At 46.7% G+C, this 17,035-nt stretch overlaps 1 protein-coding gene across 1 annotated transcript in view; it reads right to left on the bottom strand.

The window, feature by feature from the left end:
• The window catches only part of dnah5 (dynein, axonemal, heavy chain 5), a gene marked incomplete at both ends in the record, with an annotated part of 523,851 nt that overhangs the window by 227,004 nt on the left and 279,812 nt on the right, over positions 1-17,035 (bottom strand). The window contains 6 exon segments of the mRNA XM_084308323.1: positions 101-314; positions 1,033-1,155; positions 2,693-2,827; positions 7,310-7,452; positions 10,041-10,239; positions 14,341-14,517. Of these exon segments, the coding sequence (XP_084164449.1) occupies positions 101-314; positions 1,033-1,155; positions 2,693-2,827; positions 7,310-7,452; positions 10,041-10,239; positions 14,341-14,517 (991 nt within the window).

Below are 17,035 nucleotides of genomic sequence, written 5' to 3'. Positions count from 1 at the left end.
AAATTTCGGCCAATCAAAGTCGACTATACAAATCCTTTAGTCGGGGACAGGCCTAGAACAGACACTTCAAAACTCCTATATTTCACATTACGACACCAACCGAATATCTTGTCGATGGAGGCGTTGGAGGGCAGGGTGCAGTTGAAGATGGAGAACTGCCTCTTCAGCCTCTGGGGGATGTCGTTACGACCCCCTCCAGGGTGGATCATGGCCGCCAGGAACTGGATGTCAACGATGTTGGTGAACTCCCCCGGTTTCTCCAGGTTGAAGAACCCGTTCTGCTCCATCAGCTGCCGGACTATCTCATTTGTCACCTAAAATAGGGGGGGTGGGGTGGGGTGGGGGGGGGGGGGGGGGTTGAACATTTGCCAAATAGTTATGGTAATGTAATTGATGATCAAAGGCAATGTTTCACTGTTGTAAATGTATACGTTCTACAATTATGTGCCAATATATGTGTTGACATTATGTGTTTATGAGTCTTGGTCCCAGTACTGAGAAAACATTAAAAAACGAATTAAAAAGAAAGGTACAATCATCATAATTTAGACCCAAATCTGTGTTGAGGAAACAACCATATTCAAAGGTGCTGCAAGTGGTATTTTGTTGTTGACATGTTCTGTGATCCAGACTCAGTAGTTCACATGTTCTGTGATCCAGACTCAGTAGTTGATATGTTCTGTGACCCAGACTCAGTAGTTGACATGTTCTGTGATCCAGACTCAGTAGTTGACATGTTCTGTGATCCAGACTCAGTAGTTGACATGTTCTGTGACCCAGACTCAGTAGTTGACATGTTCTGTGATCCAGACTCAGTAGTTGACATGTTCTGTGACCCAGACTCAGTAGTTGACATGTTCTGTGATCCAGACTCAGTAGTTGACATGTTCTGTGACCCAGACTCAGTAGTTGACATGTTCTGTGACCCAGACTCAGTAGTTGACATGTTCTGTGACCCAGACTCAGTAGTTGACATGTTCTGTGACCCAGACTCAGTAGTTGACATGTTCTGTGACCCAGACTCAGACTCACCTGATCTCCCCACTCGTTGATCACAGGCATGTTGATGTCGTCCACAAAGATGGACATCTTCTTCCCCGCTGCAGGACCGTAGGTAGCACCCATCCTCTTGTCCACATAGCTCTCCACTGTTCTCTAGAGAGAGAGGGAGAGGGAGAGGGAGAGAGAGAGAGAGAGAGAGAGAGAGAGGGAGAGAGAGATAGAGAGAGAGAGAGACCGATATAAAGATGTACTGATCTATGTTTGATTGTTTTGCTTTGTTTTGTTTGTTTTACAACACTGGCCTTGCCAATTTAAACATGTTTCCCATGTCAATAAAGCCCTTTGAATTGAATTGAAATTGAATTGAGAGAGAGAGAGAAAGAGAGAGAGACACAGAGAGAGAGAGAGAGAGAGAGAGAGAGAGAGAGAGAGAGAGAGAGAGAGAGAGAGAGAGAGAGAGAGAGAGAGAGAGAGAGAGAGAGAGATAGAGAGAGAGAGAGAGGGAGAGCGAGGGGGGAGAAAGAGAGAGAGAGAGAGAGAGAGAGAGAGAGAGAGAGAGAGAGAGATAGAGAGAGAGAGAGAGAGAGAGAGAGAGGGAGAGCGAGGGGGGAGAAAGAGAGAGAGAGAGAGAGAGAGAGAGAGAGAGAGAGAGAGAGAGAGAGAGAGAGAGAGAGAGAGAGAGAGAGAGATACACTCATTGGCAGTGACAGATGCAACATGCAGAAAGTAAAGAAAACAAGGAGGATGAAGGGAGGAGGGGGGGGGGAGGAACAAGAAGAAGAGAAGAGAGGTAAACTTGTTTCATCCGTTCGCCTCAGACGTAATCGCTCACGACAACCGGATAGATTCACCCCTTAGCAACGGAGGGATGGAGGGGGGGAGGGGGGGGGGGGGGGGCGCAGAACAGAGGTCTTCCAGCACCGGCCTTCACATCATTAATCAGAACGCCCCCAATCAATGAGCAGCGCGTCACACTGTCACACCCCAGTGACAACAGTCGGGACAACTCTTAACACATGCCATGCCCACCTTCAGATAAACCTAGAGACAACCTGGGGGTTCAGAATAATCTGGAATACCTCTCCTGCCCTCTATCTTCTCATCCTTCTCTTTCTTCTCCTCCTCCTCCCTCCTCCCTCCTCCATCTCTCTTACTCACTGTCACAGTAGCAGTGTAGACATCGGCATACCTGTATATAATCCTTTTTACATATCTGTAGATACTATATCTATATCTGTACTTATCCCTTACCTACTCTTACTAGTTACGCTGCTGGCCAGTATGACTTAGTGTCTTTATACCTGTATCACTGTACACAGTAAATTTGGCTGAGTACATTTTACTCAAACTGAGTACATTTTACTCAAACTGAGTACATTTTACTCAAACTGAGTAAAATGTTACTCACTTGGGCTCAAATGGACTCAGTTTGAGTAAAATTTACTCTGCGAAATTTACTGTGTACATACTACAACTCTGTACATACATCCGATTAGCACTATTACTCAGTAGTACTAGTTTATATATGTTATACCCAGTTTAATCACCTGCCCATTGTATATTACTATTGCACTTTACTGTTACATTTGCACTCTGGTTGGCTGGATAGTATGTGTGCATGCAGGTGTGTGTGTGTATGTTTGTATGAACGAGTGTGTGTGTGTGTGTGTGTGAGTGTGTGTCGTGTTACCTGGAACATCAGAGGGGTGGTGGCGGAGGAGAAGTTGAGGCTCTTGGCCGCGTGCAGCTCAGGGTTGTACTTGTTCATGTAGCCCTTGATGATGACGGTCTTGGCCGTCCCCTGCTCCCCGATCAGGAGCACCGCCTGAAGGGACAAACAACACCCAGAGACAGTCACTTCACACACACCAGTCCACCTCGGAGCACTTTCACATGTTCTCTCTGTGTTCCTTTCTCTCTTCCTCTCTCTCTTCCTCTCTCTCCTCCTCTCTATTATCGTCTCTCTTCTCGATCTCTTCCGCTCTCTTCTCCTCTCTCCGTTCATTTCTCTTCTCTCTCTTCTCCTCTCTCTGTTCCTCCCTGTTCCTCTCTCTGTTCCTCTCTCTGTTCCCCTCTCTATGTTGCTCTCTCTGTTCCTTTCTCTTCTCCTCTGTTCCTCTCTCTTCTCTTCTCCTCTGTTCCTATATCTGTTCCTCTCTCTTCTCATCTCTCTTCCTCCCTCTGTTCCTCTCTCTACTCATTTCTCTGTTCCTCTCTCTTCTCCTCTCTCTGTTCCTCTCTCTTCTCCTCTCTCTTCTCCTCCTCTCTCTCTTCTCTCCTCTCTCTTCTCTCTGTCTGTTCCTCTCTCTCTGTTCCTCTCTCTTCTCCTCTCTATGTTCCTCTCTCAGTTCCTCTCTGTTCCTCTTTATTCTCCTCTATCTTCTCCTCTCTTCTCATATCCGTTGCTCTCGCTTCTCCTCGCTCTTCTCCGCTCTCAGTTTCTCTAACTTATCCTCTCTGTTCCTCCTTCTGTTCCTCTCTCTTCTCCTCTCTTCATCCCTCTGTTCATATCTCTTCTCCTCTCTGGTCCGCTCTCTTCTACTCTCTCTTCTCTCTCTTCTCATCTCTCTGTTCCTCTCTCTGTTCCTCTCTCTGTTCCTCTCTCTTCTCTCTCTGTTCCTCTCTTCTCATCTATCTTCTTCTCTCTCTGTTCCTCTCTCTTCTCATCTCTCTGTTCCTCTCACGTATCATCTCTCTTCTCTCTATGTTCCTCTCTTCTCATCTATCTTCTCCTCTCTCACGTACCCTCTCTCTTCTCTCTCTGTTCCTCTCTCTTCTCATCTCTCTTATCCTCTCTCTGTTCCTCTCTCTTCTCCTATCTCTGTTCCTCTCTCTTCTCATCTCTCTGTTCCTCTCTCTTCTCCTTTCTCTGTCCATCTATCTGTTCCTCTCTCTGCTACTCTCTCTGTTCCTCTCTCTGTTCCTCTCTCTGTTACTCTCTCTTCTCCTCTCTCTCTTCTCCTCTCTCTTCTCTTCTCTCTTCTCCTCTCTCTGTTCCTCTCTCTTCTCCTCTCTCTGTTCCTCTCTCTGTTCCTCTCTCTTCCCCTCTCTCTGTTCATCTCTCTTCTCCTCTCTCTTCTCCTATCTGTTCCTCTCCCTTCTCCTCTCTCTTCTCCTCCCTCTTCTCCTCTCTCTTCTCATCTCTATTCCCCTCTCTCTTCTTCTCTCTATTCCTCTATCCGCTCCTCTCTCTGTTCCTCTCTTCTCTCTCTCCTCCCCTCTCTGTCCCTCTCTCTCGGACCAGGACAGGAAGGCCCTACAGAGAGTGGTGCGCTCAGCAGAGCGTACTACGGGTACTGCACTACCACCCCTGCAGGACTTATACAATAGGAGGTGCAAATCCTATAAAGTGTATTATTAGGGGTGTAACGATGCGACCTCACAACGATTCAATTCGATTACGATTCTTCAGGCAACGATTCAATGCATCATGAAATCTCTTCATTTGACCACGATTCGATTCGATAAATTTTCTATCAGTTAATTCCCCAGAAGCTTTTGAATACACAAATGTGGCTGGGGGAACTGATTCACTCAGCATGAATGGACTATAGGTCAATAAAAACATTTAAAAAAAAAATAAAAAAAAATAATAATAATTTTTATTTCGATTAATTTCGATTATAAACGATTCTAACATTTTCAAATCGATGCAGTTGAATCGTCACATTGGAATCGATACATTTCGATTAATCGATGCATCGTTACACCTCTATTTATTACTGCTTATTTAAGATATTCACTGCCAGCGTTCTGCTGTTACCTCGTCTGGCTGCATTGGGAGAAAAAAAGGGCATCTTCTCTCCTTGTTGTGAATGGTAATGACTCCCCACACACACACATTTTAATACTTTATTTGGTTCCACAAATTATATTACATAAACAGGGAATCAAATGTATCGGGGCCAAGCAGCACTGGACACTTAAGGGCATAGCACCTCCTTCTCCACGTGGCTAAGATGCCAATAATAGCTGAGACAGAGCACGCACACGCACACACACACACACACACACACACACACACACACACACACACACACACACACACACACACACACACACACACACACACACACACACACACACACACACACACACACACACACACACACACACACACACACTCTCACATGGTCACATGTAGGATTGCATGCGCACACACACACAGAGCTGCAAGATCAATAGAGTGGCGTCATGGTCAAGTGCGCACGCCAGCGATTATAATAATGCGGTCGATACTCTACTTAAAAGTCCATTGAACGCTCTATGCTCTGAAGTCACTGTGGAGGAACAGAGGGATGAGAGGAGGGAGGAGAGAGGAGATGAGAGGAGAAGAGAGAGGAACAGAGAGAAGATGAGGGAGGAGACTGTGTGAATGGGGGAGGAGCCTACCTTGCCCTGCTTGGTGACAGGGTGAATGGGAGAGGAGCCTACCTTGCCCTGCTTGGCGACAGGGTGAATGGGGGAGGAGCCTACCTTGCCCTGCTTGGCGACAGGGTGTGAATGGGGGAGGAGCCTACCTTGCCCTGCTTGGCGACAGGGTGAATGGGGGAGGAGCCTACCTTGCCCTGCTTGGCGACAGGGTGTGAATGGGGGAGGAGCCTACCTTGCCCTGCTTGGCGACAGGGTGTGAATGGGGGAGGAGCCTACCTTGCCCTGCTTGGCGACCGTGTGAATGGGGGAGGAGCCTACCCTGCCCTGCTTGGCGACCGTGTGAATGGGGGAGGAGCCTACCTTGCTCTGCTTGGCGACAGGGTGAATGGGGGAGGGGCCTACATTGCCCTGCTTGGCGACAGTGTGAATGGGGGAGGAGCCTACCTTGCCCTGCTTGGCGACCGTGTGAATGGGGGAGGGGCCTACCTTGCCCTGCTTGGCGACAGTGTGAATGGGGGAGGAGCCTACCTTGCCCTGCTTGGCGACAGGGTGAATGGGGAGGGGCCTACCTTGCCCTGCTTGGCGACAGGGTGAATGGGGGAGGGGCCTACCTTGCCCTGCTTGGCGACAGGGTGAATGGGGGAGGAGCCTACCTTGCCCTGCTTGGCGACAGGGTGTGAATGGGGGAGGAGCCTACCTTGCCCTGCTTGGTGACAGGGTGTGAATGGGGGAGGAGCCTACCTTGCCCTGCTTGGCGACAGGGTGGATGGGGGAGGAGCCTACCCTGCCCTGCTTGGTGACGGTGTGAATGGGGGAGGAGCCTACCTTGCCCTGCTTGGCGACAGGGTGAATGGGGGAGGGGCCTACCTTGCCCTGCTTGGCGACAGTGTGAATGGGGGAGGAGCCTACCTTGCCCTGCTTGGCGACCGTGTGAATGGGGGAAGGGCCTACCTTGCCCTGCTTGGCGACAGTGTGAATGGGGGAGGAGCCTACCTTGCCCTGCTTGGCGACAGGGTGAATGGGGGAGGGGCCTACCTTGCCCTGCTTGGCGACAGGGTGAATGGGGGAGGGGCCTACCTTGCCCTGCTTGGCGACATGGTGAATGGGGGAGGAGCCTACCTTGCCCTGCTTGGCGACAGGGTGTGAATGGGGGAGGAGCCTACCTTGCCCTGCTTGGCGACAGGGTGTGAATGGGGGAGGAGCCTACTCTGCCCTGCTTGGTGACGGTGTGAATGGGGGAGGAGCCTACCCTGCCCTGCTTGGTGACGGTGTGAATGGGGCAGGAGCCTACCTTGCCCTGCTTGGCGACAGAGTGAATGGGGGAGGAGCCTACCCTGCCCTGCTTGGCGACAGAGTGAATGGGGGAGGAGCCTACCTTGCCCTGCTTGGCGACAGGGTGAATGGGGGAGGAGCCTACCTTGCCCTGCTTGGCGACAGAGTGAATGGGGGAGGAGCCTACCCTGCCATGATTGGCGGCAGAGTGAATGGGGGAGGAGCCTACCTTGCCCTGCTTGGTGACAGGGTGAATGGGGGAGGAGCCTACCTTGCCCTGCTTGGCGACATAGTGAATGGGGGAGGAGCCTACAGTACCTTGCCCTGCTTGGCGACAGAGTGAATGGGGGAGGAGCCTACCTTGCCCTGCTTGGTGACAGGGTGAATGGGGGAGGAGCCTACCTTGCCCTGCTTGGCGACAGGGTGAATGGGGGAGGAGCCTACCTTGCCCTGCTTGGTGACCGTGTGAATGGGGGAGGAGCCTACAGTACCTTGCCCTGCTTGGCGACAGGGTGTGAATGGGGGAGGAGCCTACCTTGCCCTGCTTGGTGACAGGGTGAATGGGGGAGGGGCCTACCTTGCCCTGCTTGGCGACAGGGTGAATGGGGGAGGAGCCTACCTTGCCCTGCTTGGCGACCGTGTGAATGGGGGAGGAGCCTACCTTGCCCTGCTTGGCGACGGTGTGGATGAGGAAGTCCGTCCTGACGTTGTCCACGTTGGGGACGAGGATGGAGCCGTACTCCGGGGTGACGTCCGCGGGGTAGATGTACTCCTCCACCCTGGTGTTCCAGTGGACCCACTGACCTGGTGGAGAGAGAGACAACGGACCCACATCTCAAACCCTCGAGTCAACCTTTAAAAAACCCACTACCCGTCTCCCTAGTGACTGAAACTGCGATCTCAGTAAAAACATATCTTTTTCATGTATTGTTCCAATTTTCTTTCATGAATATCATTATTAACTTCAGTCCTCACCATACATATCGAATATTTATTCATTTTCAGGAATTTAACCATTTCTTAAATTAGGGTTAGGGTTGAGGTTAGGGGGTTAGGGTTACCCCCTAGGGTTACCCTAACCCCCTAACCCTAACCTGTCCAGTTCTGACACTAGGGTGAAAGGTGTGACACACTGGCTTAACACTTTGAGTGCCAGCAGGGGGCGCACGATTTAGCGCTTGAGTGCCAGCGCTTAAGTCAATGAGAGGGCAAGCACATTTGCGAACGCATAAACTATATCTTAAATTATGGCTATGTGTGTAATACGCCCGTCGCTTATCAATGACTTGCTTGCAGTCAACATGTATGAAACGGATTGTTTTTTCATCTGTACATTTCCGTTTTATACCATTTTGAAAAACGCTAATTTTTGGAAATTTCCTGAAAAAATTGAGATTCTGCAGGAATCGCCCTTTAGTGGAATACACAAAACACGTTGTCATTTTTCGGCCTATTTATAAATTGTTTTCAAATAAACGCTAGATTATCGATAGTATTTGTGTACTTATGCACGCTAGAGAAGCGGGCTGAAAAAATCGATTATCTATTTCCTGATCAGCACACACACACACACACACACACACACATATAGGGGACATGTTGAGATATGTGAAAAAAAAACTCTCATTACCCCAAGACTGGTCAAATAGATTCCTTAACTCAGATCAGATGTTCTCCAAAAAGATTATTCCAATTCCTGATCGCCATGCCAAATATCGATCGCGTTTATTGATCCAACGCTGGGTGCTCGAAACACATATTCCACGCTGTTCTGAGGGATCATAATGACTGCAATCGGCTCGGGTTACATGCCTGAGAAGTCAAATGTGGATTCTGGATTTTCTTTTCCCCATGCATTTTCATTCAGTCCAATCCAATGGGTGCATTACCATCCGGGAGACGATAGGGGGCGGTATTTTCCCTGTTCGAGCTCAAAGCCAGTCCCAATGGTAACGTGAGGCTAGATTGATGAAAAATTTATGGAAATCGCTAATTACGATTAAATAACGAGATTTCTCATTATTGGCACTCAACGTATGGCATGAACTAACGAGATTCTCGTGGCTGGCACTCAAAGTGTTAATAGTGATTGTTTAAAAAAAAAAAAAAAACATGGATTATTGTAATGTGAGTCCAAGATGTGATACTGAGCAACTTTACTGAGCCAACGCTATCCACAAACACACGTAAAAAAGAAAAAAGGCTTTTTGTCCAGTTTTGACACCAAGGTGCCTCGAGGGTTAAACTCCGACCCTCTTTTCTCGACCACCCCCGTCCCCCCCAATCACAACTGTTGCTTTCAACAGTTCTGATTGGATGATCGAGGAAAAGAGGGGGGAGCTTGAGATATGTCAATTATTTTGATGTACAGCATTAATGCGGGACTTGATCGAGAAACAGGGTGGCGGCAGTCGTGTGCCCGACACGGGTTGCCAGTTCAAATCCTGACTGGGAGCTCCTGAGTGTCTGGGAACTAATATTCACTCTCCCCTCCATAAACTTTAACACACTAATTACATTCTATTGTTATTATTCTGTTCTGTTCCATTCTTGTCATCGTTGTTGTTCAAGTTGTTTTATTTGTCACATATAAGCTACATGTACATTACAGTGAAACGCTTGGTTCTGTATGAGCCTCCTGAGATTGTGCTTCATACAGTAAAAAAAAAAAGTAAAAGAATAAAGACCAAACACTATACAAAATATACAAACTAAAGTACAAACAAAATGCTAAAATCCTTTTGTAATAAATAGATCAAATCTTCTAGATAAAATAGTTTTTATTATATTCTATTATTGTATTTTTCCTGCCGGTACAAATTGAGCTCACCTTCTTGACTTTACACTCAGAGCTCCTGCCTGCCTGCCTGCCTGCCTGCCTGCCTGCCTGCCTGCCTGCCTGCCTGCCTGCCTGCCTGCCTGCCTGCCAATAAAGTACTTCTATTCTATTATATTCTATAAAATCTAGGGCTGGGACTTTCGATTAAATAACTACAGAAAGAATTAAACGTCACATGTGGGCCGTCACACACTTGACAAGCCGTGTTGACGGGTGTTTTGACTCACATGTCGAATGAATGGAAGTGGACGGCCATTTTGTATTTTCACGCATAATTTTAGTAGCTAATACAGGATTTTGCTGCTTAAACGTATGTATAATGTATATTCATTGATTCACTCGTATACCAAATCCATTTGAATTGAAACATTTAGCTTTTCGCATTTAAATATTGATATGCAATTCAATGCAAATGTATATGCGATTAAAATGTGATTAATTTCGATGAATTAACTATAAAGTCTCAAATAAATTAGATAAAAAAAAAAATTGTATCGAGTCCCACCACTAATAAAATCATAAAAGAATACTGCGCAGCCCCACTCCTCCATACCGTCGGCGGTGACGTGATAGTCGAAGATGGTGTCCTCGCTGTCCTCCGGGACGGGGGGCAGGTCCAGGCGGCTGTTCCCCCTGAGCCAGGCCTCCATCCTCCTGCGGTCCTCCGGCTCCAGCAGAGCGCCCACGCTCCACATCAGAGCGAACACGTACAGCCGCTCCATGTGCTCCCTGCCCACCTCGCCACCCTGCTCCTGTGCCAGACATACGTACGGTAGGAGAAAACACTGGTGTTGGTGAGAATTAATACAATGTACAGTAATAATATTAGAGTCAACGATCAACGCTCAGTCGCCAAAGTGGCCCACATTAACTCATTCACCGCAGTCCACGTATATATATATACATGTTTGTCCGCCAATCGAATAACGCCAACCACGTATATATACGTTATTGGATCGTTATTTCTTTTATTCACTATTTCCATTCATAAATCATCCAGGAAGGCTGTGGTACAATATGCAATGTGTCTGAGATCGCAAAGGTCCAATACCGCCGCCTGGTGGTATGCGGCCAATGTTGCACTTCATGTGTGACTGTGTATGACTCTGTGTATCATTGAAATTCCTCCGGGCAGAGTTTTTGAGTAACGTGGACCGAGGGGTATACCCGATCACATTGAATCGCTTTCGGGATTCCCGATTCATTATGCTGTGGGGGGTTATGGCGTGGGCCAAATGGACATATGATCTAGCAGATGGCAATCAAATAATTGGAATATTCTTTTTGGAATCTCATCTGCCACAGGTAGGAGCAATTTAATGTCAATTTCAGCTTGGTTGTGCATTGTTTTCATAGCCATCGCCCTGATCAGCGTATGCTGTAACGAATGCCGTTATTGACAATCAATCATGCATGCATGATGGACATAATATACCGATCATATGCATTTGAATTTTTTATTGTAGCGTGTATAGGGACGAAATGCCAATGGATTAAGTATAATATGCGTCGCGGCCTATTACTAGCCTCCAAGGAATTATCCTAGACCACTCTAAAACTATACTTATATTCACCACGGTATAAAACTGGAATGTATGGATGGAAAAAAATATTCCTTTTTCACATCTTGAACGATAGATACTCGATGTCAAATGGGCCATAGTATTGCATACATAGCTATAATATTTAAATAGTTATAGCCCTGCAAACAAGGTGAGCGACTCCCATCGTTTACATCGGTGGCGGTAGCTACTACAGAATGAGGCTAATCCCTGGCAGTCAATGAGTTAAGTGTGGGGTCGCCAAAGAAAATCCTAAATAAAATGGGGTTGGGTATAAAAAAGTTTGAGAACCCCTGGGCTAGAAGAAACTTCTTTCACTTGGCTGTAAACTCTACCGGCTTGGGGCGCCCAAGTGGCGAACCATGTAACGCGCTGCGTCGCGGCACGGCCGACCCGGGTTCGATTCCCGGACCCGGCGTCATTTGCCGAATGTCTTCCCCCACTCTGTCTCCCGCTCTTCCTCTCTCTCTCTCTCTCTACTGGACTGCCCAGTAGAAGAAAAAAAGAAAAAGCGATAAACGCTCAAAAAAAAATATAAAAAAAAAATAAGAATAACTCTACCGCCTTCCTCTCAGGAGCGTCAGAGGTGTTGCTGAGATGAATGAATGAATGAATAATTAATTTCATTTATATAGCGCTTTTCTAGACACTCAAAGCGCTCCCCACAATGTAGGGTGTAATTAGCCTCCTTCACCACCACTGGTAGCACCCAACCTTGGGCTAGGCAGGCTCAATGGCTGCTATACACTGGCACCCGGCACACATCACACTACACAATGGCTGAACAGCTCAGGAGACATGTATTGATGTCAGCCAAATAAGGGGGAGGGATGATTAGGTGGCCTTGATGTCAGAGACCTGATTGGGAATTTGGCCAGGAACGTCGGGGAACCCCCTACTCATTGCGATAGGTTCTTTAACGACAGAATTCAGTCAGGACCTCGGTTTCGAGTCTCATCAGAAGGACGGCACCCGCAGCTGTATGGTGTCCCTATCACTATAACAGGGGCATTTTTACCGACAAGTCCAGAGGACAGAGTGCTCCCTGCTGGACAACAACACCACCAGGTCCAGAGGACAGAGTGTCTCCCTGCTGGACAACAACACCACCAGGACCAGAGGACAGAGTGCTCCCTGCTGGACAACAACACCACCAGGTCCAGAGGACAGAGTGCTCCCTGCTGGACAACAACACCACCAGGTCCAGAGGACAGAGTGCTCCCTGCTGGACAACAACACCACCAGGACCAGAGGACAGAGTGCTCCCTGCTGGACAACAACACCACCAGGACCAGAGGACAGAGTGCTCCCTGCTGGACAACAACACCACCAGGTCCAGAGGACAGAGTGTCTCCCTGCTGGACAACAACACCACCAGGTCCAGAGGACAGAGTGTCTCCCTGCTGGACAACAACACCACCAGGACCAGAGGACAGAGTGCTCCCTGCTGGACAACAACACCACCAGGTCCAGAGGACAGAGTGTCTCCCTGCTGGACAACATCACCACCAGGTCCAGAGGACAGAGTGTCTCCCTGCTGGACAACAACACCACCAGGTCCAGAGGACAGAGTGTCTCCCTGCTGGACAACAACATCACCAGGTCCAGAGGACAGAGTGTCTCCCTGCTGGACAACAACACCACCAGGTCCAGAGGACAGAGTGTCTCCCTGCTGGACAACATCACCACCAGGTCCAGAGGACAGAGTGTCTCCCTGCTGGACAACATCACCACCAGGTCCAGAGGACAGAGTGTCTCCCTGCTGGACAACATCACCACCAGGTCCAGAATATATATTATGTCATAAATAAACTGTAACTTGTCAAGGTAAAAAAGAAAAAAAAGTTTTACTAGTTTGTATATAAAAACGTCAACGTGTGTAGGAAGATAACTAATCTACGCTTGTTTTCAATAATTTGGTCCTCTCTTATCTTAAATAATTAAGATTATTTCCGCGCTGACATTGCTTTTGAATTCACGACGACCAAAGCAAATTATATCATTTCAAAAGGCTGAGAGAGCAGTTTTTATATTTTGGTTGGTAAAAATTATTTGGGTTTATCTCAGATTCCAACATATTGATGGAAAACAAGTGTGCCGAGTCAACACTTCCTGGGACAGTACATGTAGCGATAACTAGATAAAGAAACACATAGAATATGTATATATATAGAATGTATATACATAACATAGGAAATGTAAATCCCGGACCGTATTTTATTATTATTTATTATTATTTTATTCGTAGGCTTATTTTATTCTTTATTCTTAGGCTTATTTTTTATTCTTATTCATGACTAAGTCTACCTAAATGTTTACTGTGAGCGATTTGTAGTGCCAAATTTCCCTCGGGATGATTAAAGTATTTCTATGAATGAATGAATGAATGAAAACTTTATTTAACAGATTGCAGAATGGGTACAATACAGTACGGCTCAAAACACACAATTGTTAAGGGGATGCAGACCAGAGAAAGACTTTCGTCTTGTTTACATCAGGGTCCCCCATTTTCAATTCATAGTGACATTTATGACATACACAACATACATGACATCATGACATTTATGACATAGGGACAAACATGACATACAGGTATATAGTACTGTTACATTTGTGACATATATGATATGCAAATATACAGTACTGTTACCCAGAGATCCTAACAGAAAATATATACATATAATGGGGAGGAGACTGTACATTAGGAGGGGATGGGGAGGGGGGGTTGGACATTTATGGTGGCCATATATGCTATACATCAGTGGTCACCAACCTTTTTAAGCCCAAGATCACTTTTTTTTTTGGTGAAGGCAAGATCTACCTATTGAAGCGTTGAGAGAAAAAGACAGCCAAGATTGTACTTTAAACTAAATTACTTTTATTTGCCTGTATTCTAATTACATGCAATGCTTTGGTCCAACATTAAAACGTCAAAGTAGAACTGTAATGTGGAGTTTCTCATATTATTAACATTGACAAACATATTTACAATTAGCATTTTATAAAGTAGAACTGTAATGTGTACTTTCTCAGTCAGTGCTAAGTGCAGTCAGTGCTAAGTGCAGTCAGTGCTAAGTGCAGTCAGTGCTAAGTGCAGTCAGTGCGAAGTGCAGTCAGTGCGAAGTGCAGCATCACTTTTCACATCAAAACAAAAGTAGAACTGTAATGTGGACTCTCAGGGAAAGATCTAAAAAAATTATTCAGGGAAAGATCTACAGGGAAAGTCTCAAAGATACTTCTCAAAGATCGACGGGTTGGTGACCACTGCTACACATGAATAAACAGCGTTACCTTGGGGGGTATCAGCCCCTCCAGCATGGTGATGCACTGCATGATGACGAACGCCTCCAGCATCTCCATCTTGGACTCCAGGGACTGGACGCTGAAGCGATAGAGCTCCGGGAAGGACGAGGAGAAGAGCGCCCGTAGCACCTCTCCCTCCTGGGGGGAGCGCTTGTTCAACCAGCCCTGAGGTGGAGACACACAGACAGGCCTTTAGTTTAGAGATAGGCTTCTTTAGCCCTGAGGTGGAGACACACAGACAGGCCTTTAGTTTAGAGATAGGCTTCTTTAGCCCTGAGGTGGAGACACACAGACAGGCCTTTAGTTTAGAGATAGGCTTCTTTAGCCCTGAGGTGGAGACACACATACAGGCCTTTAGTTTAGAGATAGGCTTCTTTAGCCCTGAGGTGGAGACACACAGACAGGCCTTTAGTTTAGAGATAGGCTTCTTTAGCCCTGAGGTGGAGACACACAGACAGGCCTTTAGTTTAGAGATGGGCTTCTTTAGCCCTGAGGTGGAGACACACATACAGGCCTTTAGTTTAGAGATAGGCTTCTTTAGCCCTGAGGTGGAGACACACACACAGGCCTTTAGTTTAGAGATAGGCTTCTTTAGCCCTGAGGTGGAGACACACAGACAGGCCTTTAGTTTAGAGATAGGCTTCTTTAGCCCTGAGGTGGAGACACACAGACAGGCCTTTAGTTTAGAGATAGGCTTCTTTAGCCCTGAGGTGGAGACACACAGACAGGCCTTTAGTTTAGAGATAGGCTTCTTTAGCCCTGAGGTGGAGACACACAGACAGGCCTTACTTTAGAGATAGGCTTCTTTAGCCCTGAGGTGGAGACACAAATACAGGCCTTTAGTTTAGAGATGGGCTTCTTCAGCCCTGAGGTGGAGACACACACACGCACACACACACACACACACACACACACACACACACACACACACACACACACACACACACACACACACACACACACACACACACACACACACACACACACACACACACACACACACACACACACACACACACACACACACACACACACACACACACACACACACACACACACACCTTTAATTTAGAGATAGGCTCCTTTAGCCCTAAGGAGGAGACACAAACAGGCCTTTAGTTTAGAGATAGGCTTCTTTAGCCACAAACAGGCCTTTAGTTTAGAGATAGGCCTGGAGATATCACCTGGAGAGTGATTTTATTATCTGTAACGTATGTAACGTTAGCTGAGGTAGCAACAGTAATCAGTAGTAATGTATGTAACTTATGTAACGTTAGCTGAGGTAGCAACAGTAATGTATGTAACTTATGTAACGTTAGCTGAGGTAGCAACAGTAATCAGTAGTAATGTATGTAACTTATGTAACGTTAGCTGAGGTAGCAACAGTAATGTATGTAACTTATGTAACGTTAGCTGAGGTAGCAACAGTAATCAGTAGTAATGTATGTAACTTATGTAACGTTAGCTGAGGTAGCAACAGTAATCAGTAGTAATGTATGTAACTTATGTAACGTTAGCTGAGGTAGCAACAGTAATCAGTAGTAATGTATGTAACTTATGTAACGTTAGCTGAGGTAGCAACAGTAATCAGTAGTAATGTATGTAAAAAATATACACTTTAAAAAAAATTATATATAGCATTCCATTTGGGCTGTGGGCGGTGCTTAATGTCAGAAGGAGTCGACTGAAGGCTTCTTGTCCTCTGTGAAACCAAGCTATTGGTCCACTGATGGATACATCTTGATATTTGTCTACTCTAGTGTGTTCATTAGACGAGTGAAATCCTCTTGCAGTGCCTCTGTGCCCATTAGCCTCGCTGGTATGCACGCCATTAGCGTTAGCCATGCTTCTAGGCCTCTTTGCTTTTGGAAAGAATAATCAGAATTTTTTTTTTATTAAAAATTAAATATTCACATACAAAAATATATATATATTTGCATTCGACTAAGGTTGGCAGTCGACGACGGCTCCTTTCAAACGATTAGTCGACTATTCGACTAGTCGAGGTCAGCCCGGATATTTGTATATCCTATTAGGAATCTTGCTTATTGGACAATAAGAGGACATTACGAGTAAATATATTGTCCTAATTATACTATCTGTTACAAAGAGTCAGATTAAACCGAATATATATATTTATTACTTGAGATATATTGTATAATATTTGTATATCGTCTGATATCCCTTGTCTATTCTTTGTATATATACACGGAATATCCCTTTACCTAGGTACAGGCCAGACCATAATATTCATTCTCCTATTGGACAGCGACCCCTAGGCGCCAACGGCCATACCCCCAATGGCAAGTTCAAAGCTACCGCTAAGACATGTCTCAACATGTCCAGGTTTGCGCAGTAATACGAGACAGAGCTGTGCGCGCAGCCATATGGCAGCCGAGTGCCGCTTGAAGAAGAGGTGCAGCCGGTGTGACGGCGCCCACTTGGACGTCTTGCATGACAGCAACAGGAAGAAACTCGCACCCCCAAGCAGCACCAGAGTAAGCGTCATGTATATTGACCCCGCCAGCAGCGGGAGCTCCCCAGTGCTCTTGAAAGTGGTCCGAGTGACATTAAGCTACGAGGACAAGGTCATGGACACTTACGCCGTCCTTGACGACGGGTCAGAAAAGACTCTCCTCCTCGCATCCGCTGCAGCCCAGCTGGGTCTGCGGGGGAGCGAAGA

This window comes from Notolepis coatsorum (assembly GCF_963971535.1).
Source record: "Notolepis coatsorum genome assembly, chromosome: 2".
In the NCBI taxonomy this organism is placed as follows: domain Eukaryota; kingdom Metazoa; phylum Chordata; class Actinopteri; order Aulopiformes; family Paralepididae; genus Notolepis; species Notolepis coatsorum.
This window is presented reverse-complemented; position numbering and strand designations above follow the sequence as displayed.